Source organism: Podarcis erhardii (genome assembly GCF_964252035.2).
Source record: "Podarcis erhardii genome assembly, chromosome: 8".
NCBI classification, from domain to species: Eukaryota; Metazoa; Chordata; class Lepidosauria; order Squamata; family Lacertidae; genus Podarcis; species Podarcis erhardii.
Genome location: NC_138499.1, coordinates 28,196,541 through 28,217,211, shown reverse-complemented (window position 1 = coordinate 28,217,211; position 20,671 = coordinate 28,196,541). Strand labels below are relative to the sequence as shown.

At 44.2% G+C, this 20,671-nt stretch overlaps 1 protein-coding gene and 1 long non-coding RNA gene across 7 annotated transcripts in view; one reads left to right on the top strand and one right to left on the bottom strand.

Annotated features, from left to right (window-relative positions):
• Positions 1-8,093, bottom strand: part of MMP16 (matrix metallopeptidase 16) — a 185,466-nt gene extending 177,373 nt beyond the window's left edge. Inside the window, exon 1 of one of the 2 annotated variants that reach the window (XM_081874328.1) lies at positions 7,256-8,093. In XM_081874328.1, the coding sequence (XP_081730454.1) occupies positions 7,256-7,387 (132 nt within the window). In that variant the 5' untranslated portion in view covers positions 7,388-8,093. The remainder of the gene's footprint in view (positions 1-7,255) is intronic. The other variant, XM_081874329.1, reaches the window with a different exon arrangement.
• Positions 1-20,671, top strand: part of LOC309349108 — a 77,311-nt gene that overhangs the window by 23,899 nt on the left and 32,741 nt on the right. For all 5 annotated transcript variants that reach the window (XR_014159715.1, XR_014159716.1, XR_014159717.1 and 2 more), the window contains one exon: positions 4,826-4,902. This is a non-coding gene — a long non-coding RNA (uncharacterized lncRNA). The remainder of the gene's footprint in view (positions 1-4,825; positions 4,903-20,671) is intronic.

The following is a 20,671-nucleotide window of genomic DNA, read 5'->3' as shown; positions in this document are numbered from 1 at the left end:
GTGCTTTAACATACTTTACTTGGAAAAAAACTTCAATTTTAAAATTGACACAGAGAATTTCTTGTAAATATGCATAGGGATCAGGGTGTTAGATAAATGCAGAAACCTAGAAAGGTCATGTGTAGCAATTCAGTAACAGCAGACCATCAATTGTGAAGTCTGTTAGCAGTGAAAAACAAGGAAGTTTGCAGCCACTGTTTGCCATGGGGAAGAAAATTCTACATTTTTGACAGCATTTCTCAGAGGTTTTGATTCCACTGTGTTATGTTCCATAATAAGCAATTAAACTGCCATGATTATTAAAAGGGGAAGTTTAAAGTCACTTAAGGAACTGCTTGTAGAAAAGCAAGGCTTGCTTTGAAAATCTCACTGGATTGCTCCTAAGTATTTACCAATGATGTATATGCAAGGCGGAACAACAGAAATAACATTGTGGTGGGAAATGGAAGCAAAGCTCTCAATCCTAACCATGTTTAATTAAAAGTAGGTGTCACTGCATACACAGAAAGTTAAGGATGTGACCTCTCAGCAACTACCGGATTTTCAGTTAATATTGACTCCTATAGGGGTTGACACCAGCACATCTAATTATAATGATATAGATTTATGAGGATTCTATGGAATTTTGACTTTCATGCAACTGTGATAAACCGGGGAGCAAACACTAGGCTAGAAAATAGCAACACATCTGATCAACTCTGATAAGAATTACCTCCAGACAACTAGGCTTTGAAATTTTATGAAATTTGGGGGACGGGGGCTATTTCTTAATTTCAAAAATGAATGATAAGTCAAGGTGACAGATGGGCTAATAACTTTTGTAGATTTGCAAGGCTCTGGAATTAAACTTCCCATCATGTATTTTTAACTTGATAAATGTGTAATCCAAGCCTCACCAAGAAGTTGGCTGAGAGTTTATGTGCTGCTCTGCTGGCAGAGAAGGCAGGATGATGGTGGAATGACACTTATATCACTGCAAGCCCACATGTCAGTAAAAAAACTCCACCAGCACAGATGTTCCTCTGGATGAGTAGCGGAATAATAAGATATGGAAGGGAATAGGAGAGGTGGGTGTTGACACATTACATCCAAAGTCCTTTCACTTCCTTGGCATTCCCACAAAAATGGCACGCCTCTCACTGTAGCCAACAGGTTGTAAGAAAAGCAAAATGGCAGTAACTTGACATGGCAGTTTCTCTGCCAGTAGTTCTCTTCTCCCACTGCTGGAAATATGCAGTAGCCAAACCCTGCCCATGCTCCTAAAGTCTCTTATTTTTTATTAGGGATTACAAGCAAGTTCAGGTTGCCAAATCTACAGAAGAACATGAAATACTGATCTATGGACACTGCAGTCCAAGTCATTGCCTGCCCCCATGTTTCACGGCATTGCAATTTGTTATTGCACCATATATCATGCATGTTAACAGCAGCATCCGCATTTTCTAATGGACCCACAACTCCTTTCTGTAGCAAAAAAAGAGCAAACATGATTTTGCCACACAACCCACCAGCCTCAGAGCACACAGGGGAACCATGCTGGGAGAACCATGACTAGGCTTATTCTTCTTCCTCTTTTGTCCTTGCGTTATCTCCTATTCTAAAAATGTGTAACAAGTGCCATCTTCAAGAGGTTTTTATTTTATTTTATGCGAACCAGTTCAAGGTTTCCATCAAGGAAGAGATATATTAAATAAATAACTAGGTATCATCAAATAAGTAGAATAATATGGTATTTCCACCCTCACTAAAGCTGGTTAGAAGAACACGAGAGTCTTCTTCTCATTTAATAACCTCCCTTCCTCAACCTGGCTATTATGCCACTGTTAGAGAGTGGTCTGCCTCCCAATGCTCTGGCTGGCACCAGTCAGGTAGTTGACTTTGACCTATATCCTCCCTGTTCACTACATCCTTCTGATGCAGCAAGTTCTTCCTTGCAGCAGTCAGTGGAGTGGGGTTGCTTATCTGGCTTCCCAACATGGAAGTTGCTGCCCGTAACTAAGCAGGAGAGGGGTGAGGCAGCAGGGAGGTTGGCATAGCACAGGCTCAGCAGCAGAGCCAATCCAATGCTACTGTGCCATGCCAACTTTCCCCTCTCAGTCTACTGGCAGCAACCTGAGCACTGGGAAGCCACCCACACTGCCACACTGGTAGCTACTCCTTCCTTGCCGATTTCATGCTACTATGAATTACTTTTTATGTTGCCATAGTACTCTAGATTTGCTCTGCGGCAGCAGACTAACACAATCTACCCTGTAAAATTGACTCTTAAGCCCAATCGTTGAACAAACTCGAGTGTAACAAACATTCAAGGATGACTTGACTCTTTGCGATGGCGTTAACCATCCATTCAACCAACCAAATTAGGACACAGAGTATTCAAGAGTAACAATTAAGCATGATGCCCCCAGTTCAAGAGCCTGCTTTCAAACATATTGTTGTGTGCACCCAAACCAAATCCTCATTCATTTCAGAGACAGCAGATTTCTGCACACAATCAAATGAACAGATGAATCTAAAGCTCTTAAATCAATGGCACAGCCCTACATAACATGCAGATTAATTAGTTTATCATTTAAAATGATAAATTGCGGTCAAGGCCAAGACTGCCAATTCTGTATACCAAGTTCTGAACTGCCAGTGTTTATCGCTTTACTGAACAGGATTTCACATTGTCTATTGCATAGCCTTTTTATGTGACTAACAATACAGAAGTATGTGTCACAACCAGGGGTGGACCTAACTGCTCCGGCACCCGAAGTGGCAGGGGCAGGACGAACTGCCCATGGGGGCGCCGTGGTGATCCGCCCATGAGGATGCCGCGATGAGCTGCCCATGGAGTCCGCCTGGTGGACACAAGCCCCACGCTGCCATTTTGGGCATTGTGGGGCCCTGAGCACCGTGTCACTCCCAGGAGAGATGGGTGGCTTGGGCACGCTGCAGGCCAGACCCCGTGGTAAGTGCTGCCCCCCACAGTGTGTCATTTTGTCACCCCCTCACCCAGGGTGGGCCACACACCCCGCACCCCCTTCCTATGCCCCTGGTCACAACCACATCACTGAGGACCACCCCCTTAACAATGTCAACAATTATTTGATGATACTGAATACTGACATTTTTAGAGCTCTCACCTAGCAGAATTTGAGGCTGCAACTCCAACAAGACATACAAAGAAAGGCATATACACATACACATAGTAATCTGAGCTCCAGTAATTCTAGAAAAATATCACTAAAATACGAGATGGAAACCAGAAGAATCAGCCATTTCCAAATCAGGTATGGAGAGTACATGTTTGGAAGCCTCCTGCTAAAACCAAGTAATTGTGTCATGTTATACTTGTCTACTCAAAGGTAAGAGACACTGAGTTCAATAGTGCTTGATCCAATATAAGTACAGAACTGCAGCCTAAGGGTTATAGCCAATGTTAGCTCTACTCAGAGTAGACCCATTGAAAATAATCACCATGACTTCAATCACTAACTTCAATCAGTCTTGTTGGCATTCATCTGCCTCAAGAGACAATGGGGTGCGCCTCCAGGGGTGAAGTCAAATTGCTGTGTTAACAACACCTAAATGACCTCCCTGGGGCACAAGCCTGGGCAGTGTGTATGGAGGTCCTGGGCTGCCCAGATGACAAGACCCCCCCTCTCAGCCTCACTGATGTGGTCCAAAGGAAAGCATAGCCATATGTTTGGCACCAGATGGCTGCAGGAGTTGCCTGAAGGAGGAGCACAAGTGGCCACCCAACTGTCTGAGGGACTCCATTCTGTAGGGTTTACTCTCTTAGCATTTTCATCTCCCGAAGATACCCCGCAAGGCAATGGAGGTTTGGGAGCAAAGTTTTTCTTCTCCTAGATGGACTACCTTCCCAGGTTGAAGAGCCCCATCTGCCCCTCGCTTCCCACTACAGCACGTGCAGAAACTACCTTCAGTCGGTCTACTCTGATTAAAACCTAGCTGGGTAGAACCCAGTGTTTACAAAAACAGATATTCACCATAAACCATGTCTGTATGTGCAACAGGTGGTGAGTGTGTATGTACGCGCCCTCCTTTCAGTATTTGTTTTAATGCTACAAGAATGACCAAACAACAATATAAATAACACAGATCCATGTTGAAGTGGCCCTAGTGAAATTAAATTCCATTTCCTATGCTACCAACCATGTGAGCTTAGCCTCCATAAATCCATTACCATGGACTCTGGTCTACAGCAGCCCCCTCACTTCTATGTTTGTTTAAATTGCTCCTGGAACAGAATTTGCTGTGCTCAAGTAGGGATGGGTTCTCCGTGATTTATTGTCCTGTGCAAGTGTTTTATGGGTCTGGTGCTGACACAGAGAAATCCATGGCACAGAGTCACCCAATCGCTGCCAAGTCCTTAGCCTCACATTCCCTCTGCATTGTGGCTCCGGCTACTCCGGGGTGTTTTGTTTTGTTTTTTTACAACAACAAATGGCACTTGAAAAGCTCTCAGCCTTACTGAGAGATAAATGTAAATTAATTTCCCTTCAGCCTGGTAGCAGAGACCATGCTGATCTCAAGGAGGCAGAAGACGATATGGCAGGACACCGTGCTTTGCTCTCAAGAGATTTATTCCAGGACCAGAGAAATCCCAGCCACCTGCTCCCCAGACAAACCAAGTGTGCTAGCCTCCAGGAATGGCAAAGATCCTTCTATGCCTGGATTATTCCACTTTAGCTTTCGAAATGGCCTACAGAACAGAGCGGTGGTGGCTAATGTCTACTAGGAGGGCATGGCTGTTAACTGTAGGCAGAGCCAGAAGTAAGAACTGAATACACACCCTCTCCACACCTCTCTTTTTCAGGTGGCCAGAGGCAAAAAAGAAAAAAGGAGAGGGTCCTTTGTTGAACAAAATTGAACTCTTGAATTTCACAGATTCAGGTAGGTAGCTGTGTTGGTCTGACGCAGTTGAAATATACATATATTGTCCAGTAGCACCTTAGAGTTTGTTCTAGGTATAAGCTTTCGTGTGTATCTGAAGAAGCGTGCATGCACATGAAAGCTTATACCTAGAACAAAATTAGTTGGTCTCTAAGGTGCTACTGGACAATTTTATATACAATATGTTTAGATACAGATATAGATATAGATATAGAATTTCACACTTTCACACATGACCTTCCAATTATACACTGGCTCTGAAGCACGACTATGAAACATTGTATCAGGAAGCAGGAAAACACTAAACCCACTTCTCCAACTTTTCTTCATTCATAGTTTTTCCTCCGTACTTCACTGCTCCATGTAAGTCTAGTTTCTCCCCCTTGCTACTTACTGGTGTCTTCCTAGATTCCCTAAACTATCCTCTCACTCCTCATGTCCTAGCACCATCTGCTGCTGGCCTGCGTCCTGCAGAGTAGGCAGCTGGCACAGCAACTAGCTGTGGCAGGAGGAAATGCTTCTGGAGCTGGAAAGCCTACCGGACTCCCTGCATGTGGCACTATCTAGGCGTGATGCTATTGGGTGGCTTTTCCCCCCTTCCCCTTGGCAGTCTCCTCCACTTCTCATTGGAAGAATGAGCGTAAAGAGGGGAATAAAGGATGTTCTCGAGAGCAGAATGAGTTTGGCTAAGTGGCACTCCCGCCACAGTCAGCTCCAACAGCCATAACCAGAATTAGGCCAAAGGGTGTCAGGTATTGCTCACACCTTTCAGCCTAGCCCTATGACAAGACATCGGGGAAAAGAGCTGGCAATACAGGGTTGTGGGAGAAAGCCAAAATAAAATATAGCCAAGACGGAATAGCCAGGATAGCCCTGAAATAATAGATGAATGTGACCAGGTTTGGGAAATTCAGTCATAGACAAGTATCCTTAGAAGAGAAAGACAAATTATATTATTGACATACACAGAAAATGTGAGTCTTGTATGGTCAGACTAAAGAGAGTCTCCTTCTTATGGCTAAAAAGGGGGGGGGGCACATCCAGAGAAAGCTTGAGATCCTGAGAGCCAGAAGAACAGGAGTTTATGAGGGAAAAAATTTCAAATGTGCACGAGTAAGAGACACTTTGGGTCTGAAGAAGCACTGGGGTCAGCAAAGGATTGAGCTGCAGGTGTGTAATCAGTAAGACGGATGAAGTCTGATACAGGAATGGGAGTTGTTATGGTTTGTGTGGTCTCTTTCAACTTCTGAACCAGCAGCAGTGGGTGAGCAAGATGAAAGGAGGCCATGCATAAGAATGATAACATAAGGGACAAACTGGGACTGATTTGACAGACAGATGGACAGACATTATGGTACAAAGCATATGAGAAAAGGACAAAAGCTGAGAAAATGCAGCACACTCAATAATCAACCACACTTAGGCTGCGACTCTATACACACGTTAAGTGCAGGCAAGCCCCACCAAACTCAATAGGCATTACTGCTGAGTAGACATGTACAGGGTTTGCGCTGCAAAAGCCAGATCCAGTGTCTATACATTCGGCTGAGGCTAAAAACTGGGGGACTAGTAGGGTGTGGATCCCAGCTGAAGTCTAGCCGTTAACCCAGAGCAGATCCTATCCAGATGCTGTTCACCTTCTCACATTTTAACTAACTTCACAAAGTTCCTCTCCACCTCTTAACAACGCCCGCCTCCCTTCACCGCCCGTTTGCAGCTGCCTGAGGGGACATCCGTTTAGCCATTACAGCAGCCCCTGGAGCAAAAGTCCACAGGAATGTTTCAAAGTGACAAAAGAAACCTTGTCCTGTTCAATGAATGCCTTTTCCCTCTCCACTTTCATTTAAACAACAACGCCCTGATCTTAGCAATATAAATTCATGCCCCCTCCCCAACTTAAACTCCCATTCAGACTGTTCTTGCGTCTTAATGTCCAGTGGCTACTTTTAACCTACCACCCGTCACGTACGGATGCATGCGCGTTTTGGAGAGGACCACTTCACCACCACCCCGATCTCTTTTTAAAGTAGGGGAGGGACAGTACTGCCAGGGCGCAATGGTGAATCCCCCGGAGCCCAGCATCGTGGCTTTTCGCCGTCCTGGGCATCAAGGGATCCTGAGACCAAGAGGCGGCTCACCAGAAACGGGAAACTCTGTTGGCTGCAGGAAGGAAAAGCGTCCTGGCTGCGCTCGCAGAAGCGACTGTTGGGGAGGTCTGGGATTTCTCCTACACCCTATTATTTTTTATTTTATTTATTTATTTCTGCACGTTGAATCAATGCAAGAAGCAACCCAGAAAAGAGAGGAAACACACACACAGAGAGAGACAGACATAGATGTGCATAGATCTTACCTCTACATTGAAATACTGCTCCGCTCTGCACCCAGTAGCCCATAAAATCCAAAGCAAGGCTTGCAAGAAAAACACCCTGGAATGATGCACGAAATCCCCCCGGCTTGCAGTGCTGAAGGCGAGTAAGATCATAGTGAACTGTGCTTCAATGGAGAAGGCAGAGACGGCGGGCGAGCGGGAGAGAGAGAGAGAGAGCGCGCTCCTTGCCTTCGATGCCTTCCTCCTCCTTCTCCTTCTCCACCTCCTTCTCCCTCTTCTCTCTCTCTCCCCTTCCGAACAGCCAAAACAAAAACACAACACGCACACTCGGGTGGGTTTCTCTCTCTCTCTCTCTCTCAAAGGGGAGAAGAGGGGAGGGGGAGAGATTCCCCCCGCGCTGTCGAGGAGGAACAGCTCGACGCAGGTTCACCTCCAGAGGCAGTAGCAGCAGGAGGAGGAGGAGGGGAGAGGAGACCCTTCAGTCCAGGACGCGGCGCGGCGGCATCGAGCTCGGTCAGCTCTTCCACATCCTCCTCCTCCTCGCTCGTCCCGTCCGGGAGGGAACGCGGCGTCCAAGTGCAGCTGCGGCTCCGGCGAGGCGCCTCGTTTGCACAGCAACCGCCTGCCTCCGCCTCCGCCTCCGCCTCCTCGGGCTGCGGCCCCTCCTCCGGCTCGCCAAGGCCTCCTCGGCTGCCTGGCCGCCCGTGCTCCGCTTCCCCGGCTGCGCTTATGCCTCTCGACTCGCCCCGCCACTCCAGAAACGTTCATCCGTCATCTACATAACTCCTCCTCCACCACCTCCTCCTCCTCCTCCTCCTCTTCTTCCTCGCGCGGACCTGAGAGGGGACCGCCCTCCCCAGGCTCCTCTGGGGGGAAAGGAGGGGAGGAGGGGTCCGCCGGCGCCTGCGTGGATATCTGCCGCCTCGGCTCCGGCCAAGGCCAGCCCTGGACGGGGTTTGGTGGGGAGAGGCAGGGAGGAGGTTCCTTGTAGGGCTGGGTGGAGGAATGAATGGGATCGCAAAGGAAATGGGCCGCTGAAGGGGGGGAGGGGGTTTGGAAGAAACACCCACTCCCCAGAGTGAGACGCCTTTGTGCTTCAGTCCACACAATGGGAGTTAAGAGATGTCCGCTATTTTCCTTTTTTTTTTTTTTTTTTTGCGTGTAAAAAAATTGGAATCTTCCTCTGGTTGAGTCGCAAAGTCACACCTTTGTTTAGGCTCTTCTCTTTTTGTCACACAAGCACGGCAGGTAAGGTCTCTTAACACTCCGCCCCCCAATAATATATAAAAATATTCCAACAACATCCCTGCTTTGGATTTCGGGAAGCAGAGTTTGAGGACGACAACGTTGTCAGGACTAAGGGACGAAGGAGTTAGGAAGGTGGTGAAATCATCTCTTAAAGAAGCAAAGAGGGGGAGATGAAAGGGCGTGAGTTGTCTTGATCTTAGCGGAGACAAAAGGCGGGGGTTGCGCTCAACGGCGTTAAACTCCCCTTGACTTTATTTCTCAGTAAACGTTCAGGTTGCTGCAGGCAGGGAATGGGGACGTGTTAACAAGGTTTTAGGTAGGAAACAACGGTTGACCGTTGTAAAGAAAACAATGATTCACACAGCTTTGGAGAAGAAGCAAAGGGTTAAATCTTTCACTGTGTAGCAATGGGGGGGGGGACTGCCTTAAGGTTGTAGAACTGCCTTTCTTGGAAGTTTGCAAGGGAAGGCTGGGCAGATGCTTTGAATACATGATATCCTACTTTGCATATGAGGGTTGGACTGGGATGATTCATTGGTTCACCTCCTGCTCCCTGACGGTTACCTGGATGGAATAAGGAGTGTCTTGAGAAGGGGCATATTGTAAAGTGAGGCTGTTCCATTTGTTTCATTGGAATGTGATGATACAAGGAACAGGCACACTTCTCCACACTGCTTACGAATTCTTCTTATATCTGCTGACTTCCCCTGGCCACCCTCTTCCCTAGTAAAGGTAAAGGGACCCCTGACCATTAGATCCAGTCATGGCCGACTCTGGTGTTGCGGCGCTCATCTCGCTTTTACTGGCCAAGGGAGCCGGCGTACAGCTTCCGGGTCATGTGGCCAGCATGACTAAACCGCTTCTGGCGAACCAGAGCAGCGCACAGAAACAACGTTTACCTTCCCGCCGGAGCGGTATCTATTTATCTACTTGCACTTTGATGTGCTTTCGAACTGCTAGGTGGGCAGGAGCAGGGACCGAGCAACGGGAGCTCACCCCATCGCGGGGATTCGAACCGCCAACCTTCTGATCGGCAAGTCCAAGGCTCTGTGGTTTAACCCACAGCGCCACCCACGTCCCTTACCTGTTCCCTAGATGCTTGCAAATTCCACTGAATGCACATAGGGTTCATTTTCATGGATACTGAGGACATTGAGCTGTGGGCTTTGGAGCTGCCATAAAACATGCAATTCTCACATCCTCTTAGTGGACTAAGAATCTGGTCCATGATGTGGGATGGTCCTATGAGAGCTCAGCCTCACAGAGAGGATATATGCTTTTTTTAAAAAAAATATTTTGAAAGAGACTAGGTCTTGGATGATGATATGAACTTAGCAGTGATACGAACTGGTAAAACGATGAATGAAAACCTATTGATTTGTCAGACCTACCGAAACCTTGGGTTGTTATCCTTAGTTTCTAGTATATCATCCATAGAGGTCAATTTCTGTTTGCCAGTACAGTACAATTGTCAATCTTTTATTATCTCTAATATTAATTAATGGTGAATTCTAGAATATAGCATTTAACAGATGCACAAGTGCTTGTCGTAAAATGATTGGCAGTCAAATCCTCAGCCAGTCCTATGTATCAAAATTTACTGAAATAAGGCAATGAAGATTCCAGATTCAGTCTGACATCAAGTGTCTCATACACGACTGGGTGAAATAAAACTGCGAACAAAGTAGCAATAAAAAAAACTGCTTGCATCTGTGTATCACAGAGCAATGGCCCCTCTTGCAGAATATGTCCCTGGGATCTAGTATACGTATCCCAGGGTACGTGTCCATATCTGTTATACATTTTAAGGGACATTTTACAAGCCATTTTAAGGGCACTTTATAGAATTGGAACCTTTTCCCTATACAAATTATTAGAGGCCCCCTGGCCTCATTCATCTCTTTTTCCATTTTTTAAAGGGAAAATGGCACAGGTGATATAACTTGAGAACATGCACATGGAGTGTTTTTGACCCAGAAGTTCTAAATTTTTAACAAACCCTTTTCCTGGTAGTAAGTCATTCACTTTACTTGATAGTACCTGTGCCCATGGCAAAGAGCAACAAAGTAATATGTCAGGCGCACAAGTGTTTCAGCTTTATTGACCCATCTGTACAAAACAATCAGTTCTTCATATTTTGTATCGGTAGGATCGGATGCTGGAGGCCTAAAGTCTGTGTAACCTTGTTGCTTTACATGTGTTCAGCAGAGTGCTCTCTTCCCCACCAAGATATTTTGTTGCTATGGCAATCAAAAATATTTCCGTTACGCTCAGTTCACACACTAAGTCAGTCCCACATATTATTTCAAAGGTGATAAAATGGAGGTTGGTGATCTGGGGACACCATACAAAGAGGTTTGTGGGGTTTTTTACAAAAAAAAAAAATAAAATTTTGCATTTTACAAAAAAAAAAATAATTCTCATTTTTTAAACACAATTGTGCATTTCCTGCTTCTCATTTTTTTAAAAAATGAAGCCTTTAATGACATCACTATCTTGAATAGATATGTCTGGCCTATATAAAGTTATAGAATTGTTAGGTTCTTCCACACTAGAGGGAGATATGCATGTCTTTCATATTTCATATTTAAACTGAAGTTATATCTACTACAATGTCTGCTGAGTTTTGAGTGATTTTGTTTTTTTCACTTTGCATGAAAAGATAACATTACAAATATTTTCAGTGAACATGATCACAACTTGAAGCAGATTTATCCTCCTTCATTTGGTTATATCCAGAGAATACACTAAATGTCCACTGTGGAAACAAAATGTTCCATTCCATGAAATGATCCAAAATGCACCAGACCGAAGTTTGTATGGATGTCATGACTGAGAATGCTGCTTTCTTTGGCAGGATCCCTTGGAGAAGAAACATGTGTAGTCAGGTCCAATTCAGAATCAATGATAAGACAAAGTCAAAAAGTGGATCATCTGTAGTTTATGATAATATTGTTATAGGTTTGGGGTGGATGATATTGGTGTGGTCCTTCCAGCCCTGTAATTCTGTATCCAGTGATGTTTAGAATCTAGTAAAAGAAACTGTGGAACCAGTCAGACCAATCCCAATCTCTTAGCTGGCCCATTAAGTACTGCCATTTACATGTCCAAAAAGGTTGCCTTCTTCCTATTTTGACAAATAGGTGGGTCTTTTAACAGCTCACCTGGGTGAATGCCACTTCATCCTAGGATGGAGAGCATTAGGCCAAGGAGGCCTATGGGAGTGAATTTTTGCTGATGCTAGAAACTGAAGACACGGAGGCTTGTTTTGCTCTGTGCTGGAACCAAAACTATCACTTGGAGATCTCTCTATAACCTAATGGGGGAGGCAAGATCTGTTGGGATGTTAATGTTGTGAGCCCTTCCATGCTCTGTTCAGTTTGCATATATGTATAAATAAAACATATATCCTAAAGGCACCACAATCTCCATTGACCTTCATGCCAAGGAAACCGGGCCTTGCATAGGTGCAGGAACCCCCAAAGCTTCTCAACACTCAGAGATTGGGATGTGTGCAACAAAATTGATATAATTATTCCAGGAAGTCAAATGGAAACGTGGGATGGCCCAGTCGGGATGCAGGAACAGAAGGTGAAAGGAAGCAATGTTTGGGATCATTCATCAAAATCATGCAACATGGAATGAGGGGAGTGACCAAGATAGGTCCTAGCTATTGCTCTCGTGATCAAAGCTGGATCTAGAAAAACAACTATTCTGTACTGCTCATGTCTAGCATTTTAAATTCACAAAGAGAAGGTCGGACATTAGCAGCAGGGAGAGGGGAAGTCATGATGGAAGAGTGAAACATAGTGATACTCATGTTCACTGGGTGTGTCCAGTACAATGCAGCCCAGGGAGTCACTTGCATTCCTAGGAGATAAAAAAACAAGGCCTGGTATGGTGTACACATAGTAGCTTTTGCAACCTTACCGTAATATTTAGGTCAAAAAAAGGCAACATGCTTTCCAGGCTGCTGGATCAGTTTCCAAATAAAGACCAGGGATAAGGAATCTGCTCCCTTGAAATCTTGTTGGACTCCAACTCCCATCATTCCTGGCCATTGATCATACTGTACTAGCTGGGGCTGATGGGAGTTGGAGTCTTGCAACAATTGGAGGGCCACAGGTTCCCTATCCCTGGTGTATGCCATCAGACGCAGTAGTAAGCAGTTTCTGAGTCAGCTTTTTCTTACCCTTTTGGCACTGACATTTTTATTCCTTCAAGCAGATCAGATAGCCATTCTTGGAAGAAGTCATCTGAACTATTTGGCAAGCAATCCAGTTTTGAAAGGAAAGAAATAAATGCTATGGAAAGTATATTAAAGACTTTCTGCCCTAGCTGCACACTAGACTTTCTGCATAATTGCACAGGAGCTGTAATTGTGAGCCCTCTGAACAGTCAAATACTGGTCTGTTCAAAGTTGCTACCAGGGAACAGAGGTGGGATTTACAATGCAAAATGCAGGGAATAGGTGCTAATGTAATGGTGAGTCAGATGGGAGAGGCAAGGTCATGTAGCCTTGTCGATATGGAAACAGCAATACTGATTGCATACGTCAAGTGATGGTATAGCAGCTCAATGAGGACAGAAGAAAGGTGATGCTATTCTGAGAAAAATAGGATGAGGTAACAGAACCAAGAAAGAAGCCGGAAGTTTAAAAATCAGCATGATGTGATTCCAGGATGGAACAGGTCATGAGATCACTTATGAGAAAGGCTTTTGAGAACCATGTTATTCAAAAGGATATTTTGTTGATGCATATTTGAAATGATGCATTTGTTGGGCAGGTGGAAAGCAGATTAATGACAGGAATTCTGCCATTTGTTGTGTTCTCTATGTCCCTGGTTAGCAAAGTGTGGTGTCGTATTTTGCCTCATCTCCTTAGCTGGAATATGAGTATCTAAATTCTTTGCAGAAATGGATCACCAATGGATTATTGCCCTTCTAAAGGATATAAACAACTTATGGACATTTTAAATCAACAGAGGGAAGAAAAAAAACCCTAGTGAGTTGTGTTTTGTCTTCCAATGAATGGCCAAGGCTAGGGACTGCATATACATTTATTTATTACTTTATTACATTAGCACTCCAGCTTTCCTTCAAGGAGCTCAAGGAAGTCTACTTCCCTCCCCATTTTACCATAACAACCCTGTGGGATAGGTTAGGCAGAGAGTTTGTGACCAGCCCAAGGTCATCCAGTGAGCTCCATGGCCAACTGGAGATTTGAATCTGGACCTGCTTAGTTCTATCCAATACTCTAACCACCACATCATACTTCACCATTTTCATTTATTCCTTTATCAGCTTTTGTCTAAGGAAGTCACTGAAATATTATTCTATTTTACGCTGTGAGGTACGTTACATTCAACAACATGGTCAGGGAGCTTAGAGAACAAATTTCATGACTGAGCTGGCTGCAGATATTAATTCTTGCTTTCCCAATCCTCTTGACTAAAGAAAGGGATGGTGAATCTGTTTCCCTCCAGATGTTGTTAGACTCCAGCTCCCTTCAGCTGCATCCATCATGGTCAGTGGCCAGGCATGATGGGGACTGCAGTCCATCAACATCTGGAGAGCCACAAGTTCCCTATTCCTGGCTTTAAAAATATGGCCATGTCAAAACTGACAGACAACATATTAGGCACAATGATGTCAAGATTGGCAAATTGCCTGATGTACAAATAAATAAAAGACAAACCATGGTCATTGCTAAAATGTTGGACTACAAATCTAATGTGAGAGCCTTTCCTGAAGTTGGCAAATAAGACGTATAGCAAAAATTCATTATAGGGCTGTCATGTCCAAATACAAAATTATGCCACTAATTCTGTAGATTTCATCATTCTGTTTATTGAGACATATATCTGTCATGACCTGAGAGTCCAGGATTGGGAAAGACACTGAGTCAGAGGCTATAGTGTTACCAAATAAGGAATCAAACTGACTTCCTGGCTCTAAGCCTGGTGCTGTTGATGAGGGAACCACTGAATCTGAAGCTGGCAGGCAGGAGGCCAGTGAACCAGATGCCACAGCACCAGAGTCTGTGGAACTGCCAGGATCCTCTCAGTCACCATCCCCTGAGCCTGAAGAACAGTGCCACCCACGGTATTTTTCTAGTCCATTGTCATTGGGAGCCCAGAAGGCTATGGGATGAGAAGTGCCCATATTTAGGCTTGGGTGTTGCCACTTACAGAGACTCTACACCTCCAGAGGGGACAGAGGCTAGGAGAGGTGGATTTGGACTAGAGACTCCAAAAGGCCTCAGTTCACTTCCAGTCCTTTTTGGAGCAAGTTGCTCAGAAGGAACTCTCCATGGTGCTGCAGCAAGTAACCTGCTGTTTCCTAGTTCTATTGGACCAGTCAGCAGCCTTTTATACCACCAACCATGACATCCTTCTGGACCGTCTAGAGCAGGCATAGGCAAACTCGGCCCGCCAGATGTTTTGGGACTACAACTCCCATCATCCCTAGCTAACAGGACCAGTGGTCAGGGATGATGGAAGTTGTAGTCCCAAAACATCTGGTGGGCCAAGTTTGCCTCTGCCTGGTCTAGAGGAGCTGGGAGCAATGCGCTCTGTGTGGGGCTACCTTTGAAGATGACTCGGAAACTACAACTAATCCAGAATGTGGCAGCTAGACTGGTGACTGGGAGTGGCCACCAGGGCCATATAACACCAGTCCTTAAGGTTCTTCACTGGCTCCCAGTACGTTTCCAAGCACAATTCACAGTGTTGGTGCTGACCTTTAAAGCCCTAAACGGCCTTGGCCCAGTGTACCTGAAGGAGCGTCTCCACCCCCATCACTCAGCCCAGACACTGAGGTCCTCCTCTGAGAGTCTTCTGCTGGTTCCCTCACTGTGAGAAGTGAAGTTACAAGGAACCAGGCAGAGGGGCTTCTCAGTAGTGGCCCCCTTCTTGTGTAATGCCCTCCCTTCAGATGTCAAGGAAATAAACAACTATCTGACTTTTAGAAGACATCTGAATGCAACTCTGTTTGGGGAAGTTTTTAATGTTTGATGTTTTTAGAAATGTTGCAAGCTGCCCAGAGTGAACAGGGTATGAAAATAATAAGAATAAGAATAAGAATAAGAATAAGAATAAGAATAAGAAGAAGAAGAAGAAGAAGAAGAAGAAGAAGAAGAAGAAGAAGAAGCAGCAGCAGCAGCAGCAGCATTATGGCTGAACAAAATATGGCAATATGCAGGTTTCAAACAGCACAGAACATGCCTCTGGATGCTTACTGATAGGTAAATTCCACTGTGGTTAATGGGGGTAATTGCCTTCAAAAATGACATACGATTGCAGTCTAGGTTATAAAGTGTAAGTAGCTTATACAGTGATATGCAAACACTGGTGTGCAGTTTCGCAGAAAGTGGGTGAAGTCTCTCCTACCTTCTCAGCCCCCTTAACTTTGAGAAGGGGCAAGGCATAACTGGTAGCAAAGATAGCTCACAAAACACAGAAAAGCCCTTGCCAGCCACATATTTACTGCAAATTACTTCCCCAGGAACACCATTTGTCATTTCCTATGTGCCCATTTCCTGTTTGGGAGCATGGGATTTTCATTTCCCCCTGCCTCCTGAATTGAATGATCATTCCCAGAGCATAAATACTTGGGAAGCTTTTGTTAAGTATCCTGCCTATATGGTTCCCTAATAATTTGTTTGATTATAAAACCAACTGTAACAAACAAGGCATGGATCTGCTCTTGCTTTTAATGCATTTTGTGATCTTGTAGTAATTTTGTAAGTAGAACAGCTGCTCTTGCAGATGTACATCCCATGCATGTAAAAACATCTCTAGATTGGGGCACATATTTCTGGCTTCCCTCTGTAATTCATTTAATATTTTTTTACTTCTGAACAACTGTGCCTCATATGCAAGATTTGTTCCCTATCCCCAAAACAGTCCTGGCAACTTTGACATGCCAACCAATTTGGAAAACTTAACCAAGCATTTGAGACTCGGTAGAACTTGAATAATGGCTGGGGATGATTGAGTTTGATTAATACACGCACAGCAGCATTCAAGTGACAATCACACACTTGGTTTAATTGCATGGTTTGAGACTTATAAAATCTCATTAGGTTTGCTCAGCTGCTGTGTCACTACAGGGTTGATTCCGAACTCCAGTACACAGTAGGCCTCATTCATTCTGATCCTGTAGAAAAGGTATTTATACCTTCAAGTGCATTGTGCTATATTATGATCACAGATACAATCCATTAAGAAGAAAGCCCCATGAAATGTCAAAAGGAATGATGTTTTCGAGTGAATATAGTGCAGTGTGTGTTTCGAAGAACCGTATTATTCTTTATTTCAGGATAACAGTGCAACTGCATATAAATGAACCCACTAGAGGGCAATAACACTGCTAATCTCATTGATGTTTCTGCCTCACTCTTTTACTGTGAAAGTAACACAAACAAAGCCAGCTCTTTTCCTAGTTGGGAGTTTGTTTGATTTTCAAGATTTTATGAATCCAGCACCTGGAAGCACCCAAGGCAACTTAATGTCATTAAAGCGAAAGAGATTAATATTAGCTTTAGAATACAGTAAAATTAAAATGGATATAAAAATCTCACAAGGAGCTCAAGAACTGCACCTGACATAATGCCAAGTCTTCCAGTATTTTTGGCTCTACAGTACGCAGCTGAAACAAACACAGCTGAAACAAGCAACCTATGGACAGCAAGGCTTGGGAACCACCTACATTTCAGCTCAGTACAGCACAGAAACTGATTGATTGGATTTCTAGAATGTCCATCGCACAATACTAGGCTGGGTCACATAATAGCAGACAACAAAGGGGATCCGTTCAGCCCCAGTGGCAAAAAAGGGTTGTGTGTATGGGGATGGTAAGTAGTAGGACTGTGTGTGTGTGTGTGTGTGTGTGTGTGTTTACAAGGTGAAGAACCTCTGGCCCATCAGACTATGCTGGGCAAAGCACACCCACCTGCCAGTCACTGGGCATAATATGACATCAGAAAAAGAGATCTTTTATCTCTGATATAAGCACCAAGTACTAAGATCAGAGATAATGTATTTCTGATCTTAGTGCCAAGCAACACAAGCACCATTCCTGAAAGCAATAGCTTACCTCTGGTCCTAGTGCTATGGGATGATGTTGATGATTTATTAGTCACTTTTCCTCTGAAATTTGAAACCAGAATGACTTTAGAAACAAGCAAAAAGAAAGAAAGAAATGCTCACCATCAATTAAAAAGAGCAGATTATGTGGCGGTGCCCAGAATCTGGTGTGATGTGTTGTTGAACTGATCGGAAACAATGACTACAGCAGGCATAGGCAAACTCGGCCCTCTAGATGTTTTGGGGCCACAACTCCCATCATCCCTAGCTAACAAGACCAGTGGTCAGGGATGATGGGAGTTGTAGTCTCAAAACATCTGGAGGGCCGAGTTTGCCTATGCCTGGACTACAGCCCTATGAAACTCAACAGATATGTAAGTGGACAATTGCTAAGAAAGTTGAAAACTTCAAAAAAATGAAACTAAGAACATTAGCAGAACCCTGTTGGATGGGTATCCAGTCTAGAATCCTGGTGTCACAGTGGCCAAGTAGATGCAAAGAAGGTGGCAAAGAAGGAACATCTCTCTGTTACATTGGGAACTAAGCTGGTGCTCTTGTTCTCCAGTCCAGTTGGCTGAAGTTGTGTAGCTGGGGAAGAATGTGAATGGGGATAGATAGCTGGAGGTATATGCTGCGGGAAGCAAGAAACTGAAAAATGGATGAATGGTGTTGACATCCAATTGTACATGTAATTGTGACTATTCTCCATCCACATGTCATTATTTCCTAGTGCCGGATTACCAAATAAGAGTAGGCACCGTCCTATGGGCCCCACACCTTTTAGGGACCCCATGACAACAGATCAAAATAATATTGATTTGGTAAAATAAAAAAAATATTATGGGATAATTTGCAACAGCCCCCCTAGGCAGTCGCCTAGGGGCGCCCACAAGGTTTAATCTGGCACTGTTGCTTCCAGTGGGATCTCTATTTTCATATGCACTTGAATATATTTTTCTGCCACTATTCTGTGACCCCCTGCAGTTGATGCTGGTAAGCAGCAAGTATCGGTAAATTTGGGGGGAAGAAAGCTCTGAGTGGGTTTTCAGATCCTTCAGTCTTATGGCTCTAATGGAGTACCCACACCTTTAATAGTTGTGTAGAAGAGGGAGTTTCAGTAGGTGCAGCCTGTTGAGAAGTCTCCCACTGGTCACTTGCTTAATTTACTGAGGTGGGGACAAAAGGGTAAGCTTCTGGGAAATGATGCTGGGCCCCAGGCATCTAGTACTGGATGTTGCCACATGGACCTAATGGTTTCCAGCATCTTTTGGATGTTTCTGTCAGTGCCACCAAGTTTGGAAAAGGAGGAGCTCATGAGAGGGTCTCAGGCTTCTGAGTCGAAATGTATCCAGGATGTAAACTACAAGAAGCTGATGTCCAAACACATTTCCCTTTTGTGATCCCATCAGTATCTTTCAGGATGGGTGGATGGAAGGCCTTCCTTTACAATAAATATTTACAAAATCTTTACATCGGCCCTCCCTTGTAATAAATCTTTACAGATTTTTGAGAGATCGTGTAATCAGGGCTTAATTTAACCGCAACACAAAATTGTGTTGGGACTATATTCTTGCGCTCCGATTATTTAAAGGAATAGAGTGTTGAACATTATGGTGATGTGTCACTTATCAGTGAATCTGATGATTTGCTTCAGGAGCTGGAAAGATGAGAAGTTAAATGATGTCCTAATTTGGATGGTGCCCAAATTCTATCCTGAACAGCATATCATAACAAAAAGAACAGCTGGACAGGAAGAGGCTGCATTTGTAACACTATATGTTGCCAGTGTATTAGGAAAAAAAGACAGTTGAAATAAATATCTGAAAGAATATGTAATTCATTGTTTGTGAGACCAGGCGGGGCGGGGGGAGCAATTAGGTTAGGAATGAAGAATCTCGTATAAATGGGTTTGTTCAAAAGCTCATTACAGTCAAGGAAGCATCACAATTCTGACGAATTAAGGCATAATTTGTCCTGGGTGTTAAGCCTCATATTTTGTAGTAAATAATATGTCAGAACTACAAGCACTAGTAGTTTGTGGTGTTTACTTACTCCTAGGTAAATGCACACCATCTTGCCATCTGAAATCATTTATAACATACAAGGGTTGTTCATTTCAGGATTACTTGTACAGGAAACATACCAGGCAGGTTATGATAGGCTCTGTACCCAGTATTCAGAACAAAGGAAAATTTATTTAGACAGACAAAAGTCCTATTCAGACATTAAAAGGACACATGGGAGAATAAAGGGTATTTTTTTCTTGGGGGGTGGTGAACATGCACCAAGAAGAAGAAGAAGAAGAAGAGTTTGGATTTGATATCCCGCCTTTCACTCCCCTTCAGAAGTCTCAAAGCAGCTAACATTCTCCTTTCCCTTCCTCCCCCACAACAAACACTCTGTGAGGTGAGTGGGGCTGAGAGACTTCAGAGAAGTGTGACTAGCCCAAGGTCACCCAGCAGCTGCATGTGGAGGAGCGGAGACGCGAATCCGGTTCCCCAGATTACGTGTCTACCGCTCTTAACCACTACACCACACTGGCTCTCTAATCAATAATCCTAATTTCCTGTCTCTTCTGACCATATTCAGTGGGCCACTCTGAAGGAAGATTCTTGGTATGTTTGGCTGTTGAGCTGAACACACTTAAAATCTTCCCCACTTCCCCAGTTTCACAGGGGTCCAGATTGTGGGAAGGTTTCTAAGCACCCAGCACACTCAGCTGAAAGGGAAAAGAAACTTAGTTCAGACCTTTGGTACATGAACTCTGCCCTGACCAGCTTGGTACAAGATGGTAGGAGAAGCTACTTGTAAGATCTCCAAATAAAAGGGATTGGCTGTTGTGTTCAAACTTCTAGGGCCCTGGAGTTTTTTAGGGTTGTTGTTCCTTATTTTTAAAAAGACTGATCAGCAGCACTAAACATCAGAATATGAAATCCAGAATATGAAAGATCCGCCATTGCCTGAAGTGAGGTGACTGGAATCCAGACATGAAATGTAAATTTTGGAAAAGATAACTTGAAAGGCTCTTTGGAATCTTACCATTTCTGGGTTCATTTTCCCTATGACAAAATGTGCTTTTAGAGTTGCTTCTAACTGAATT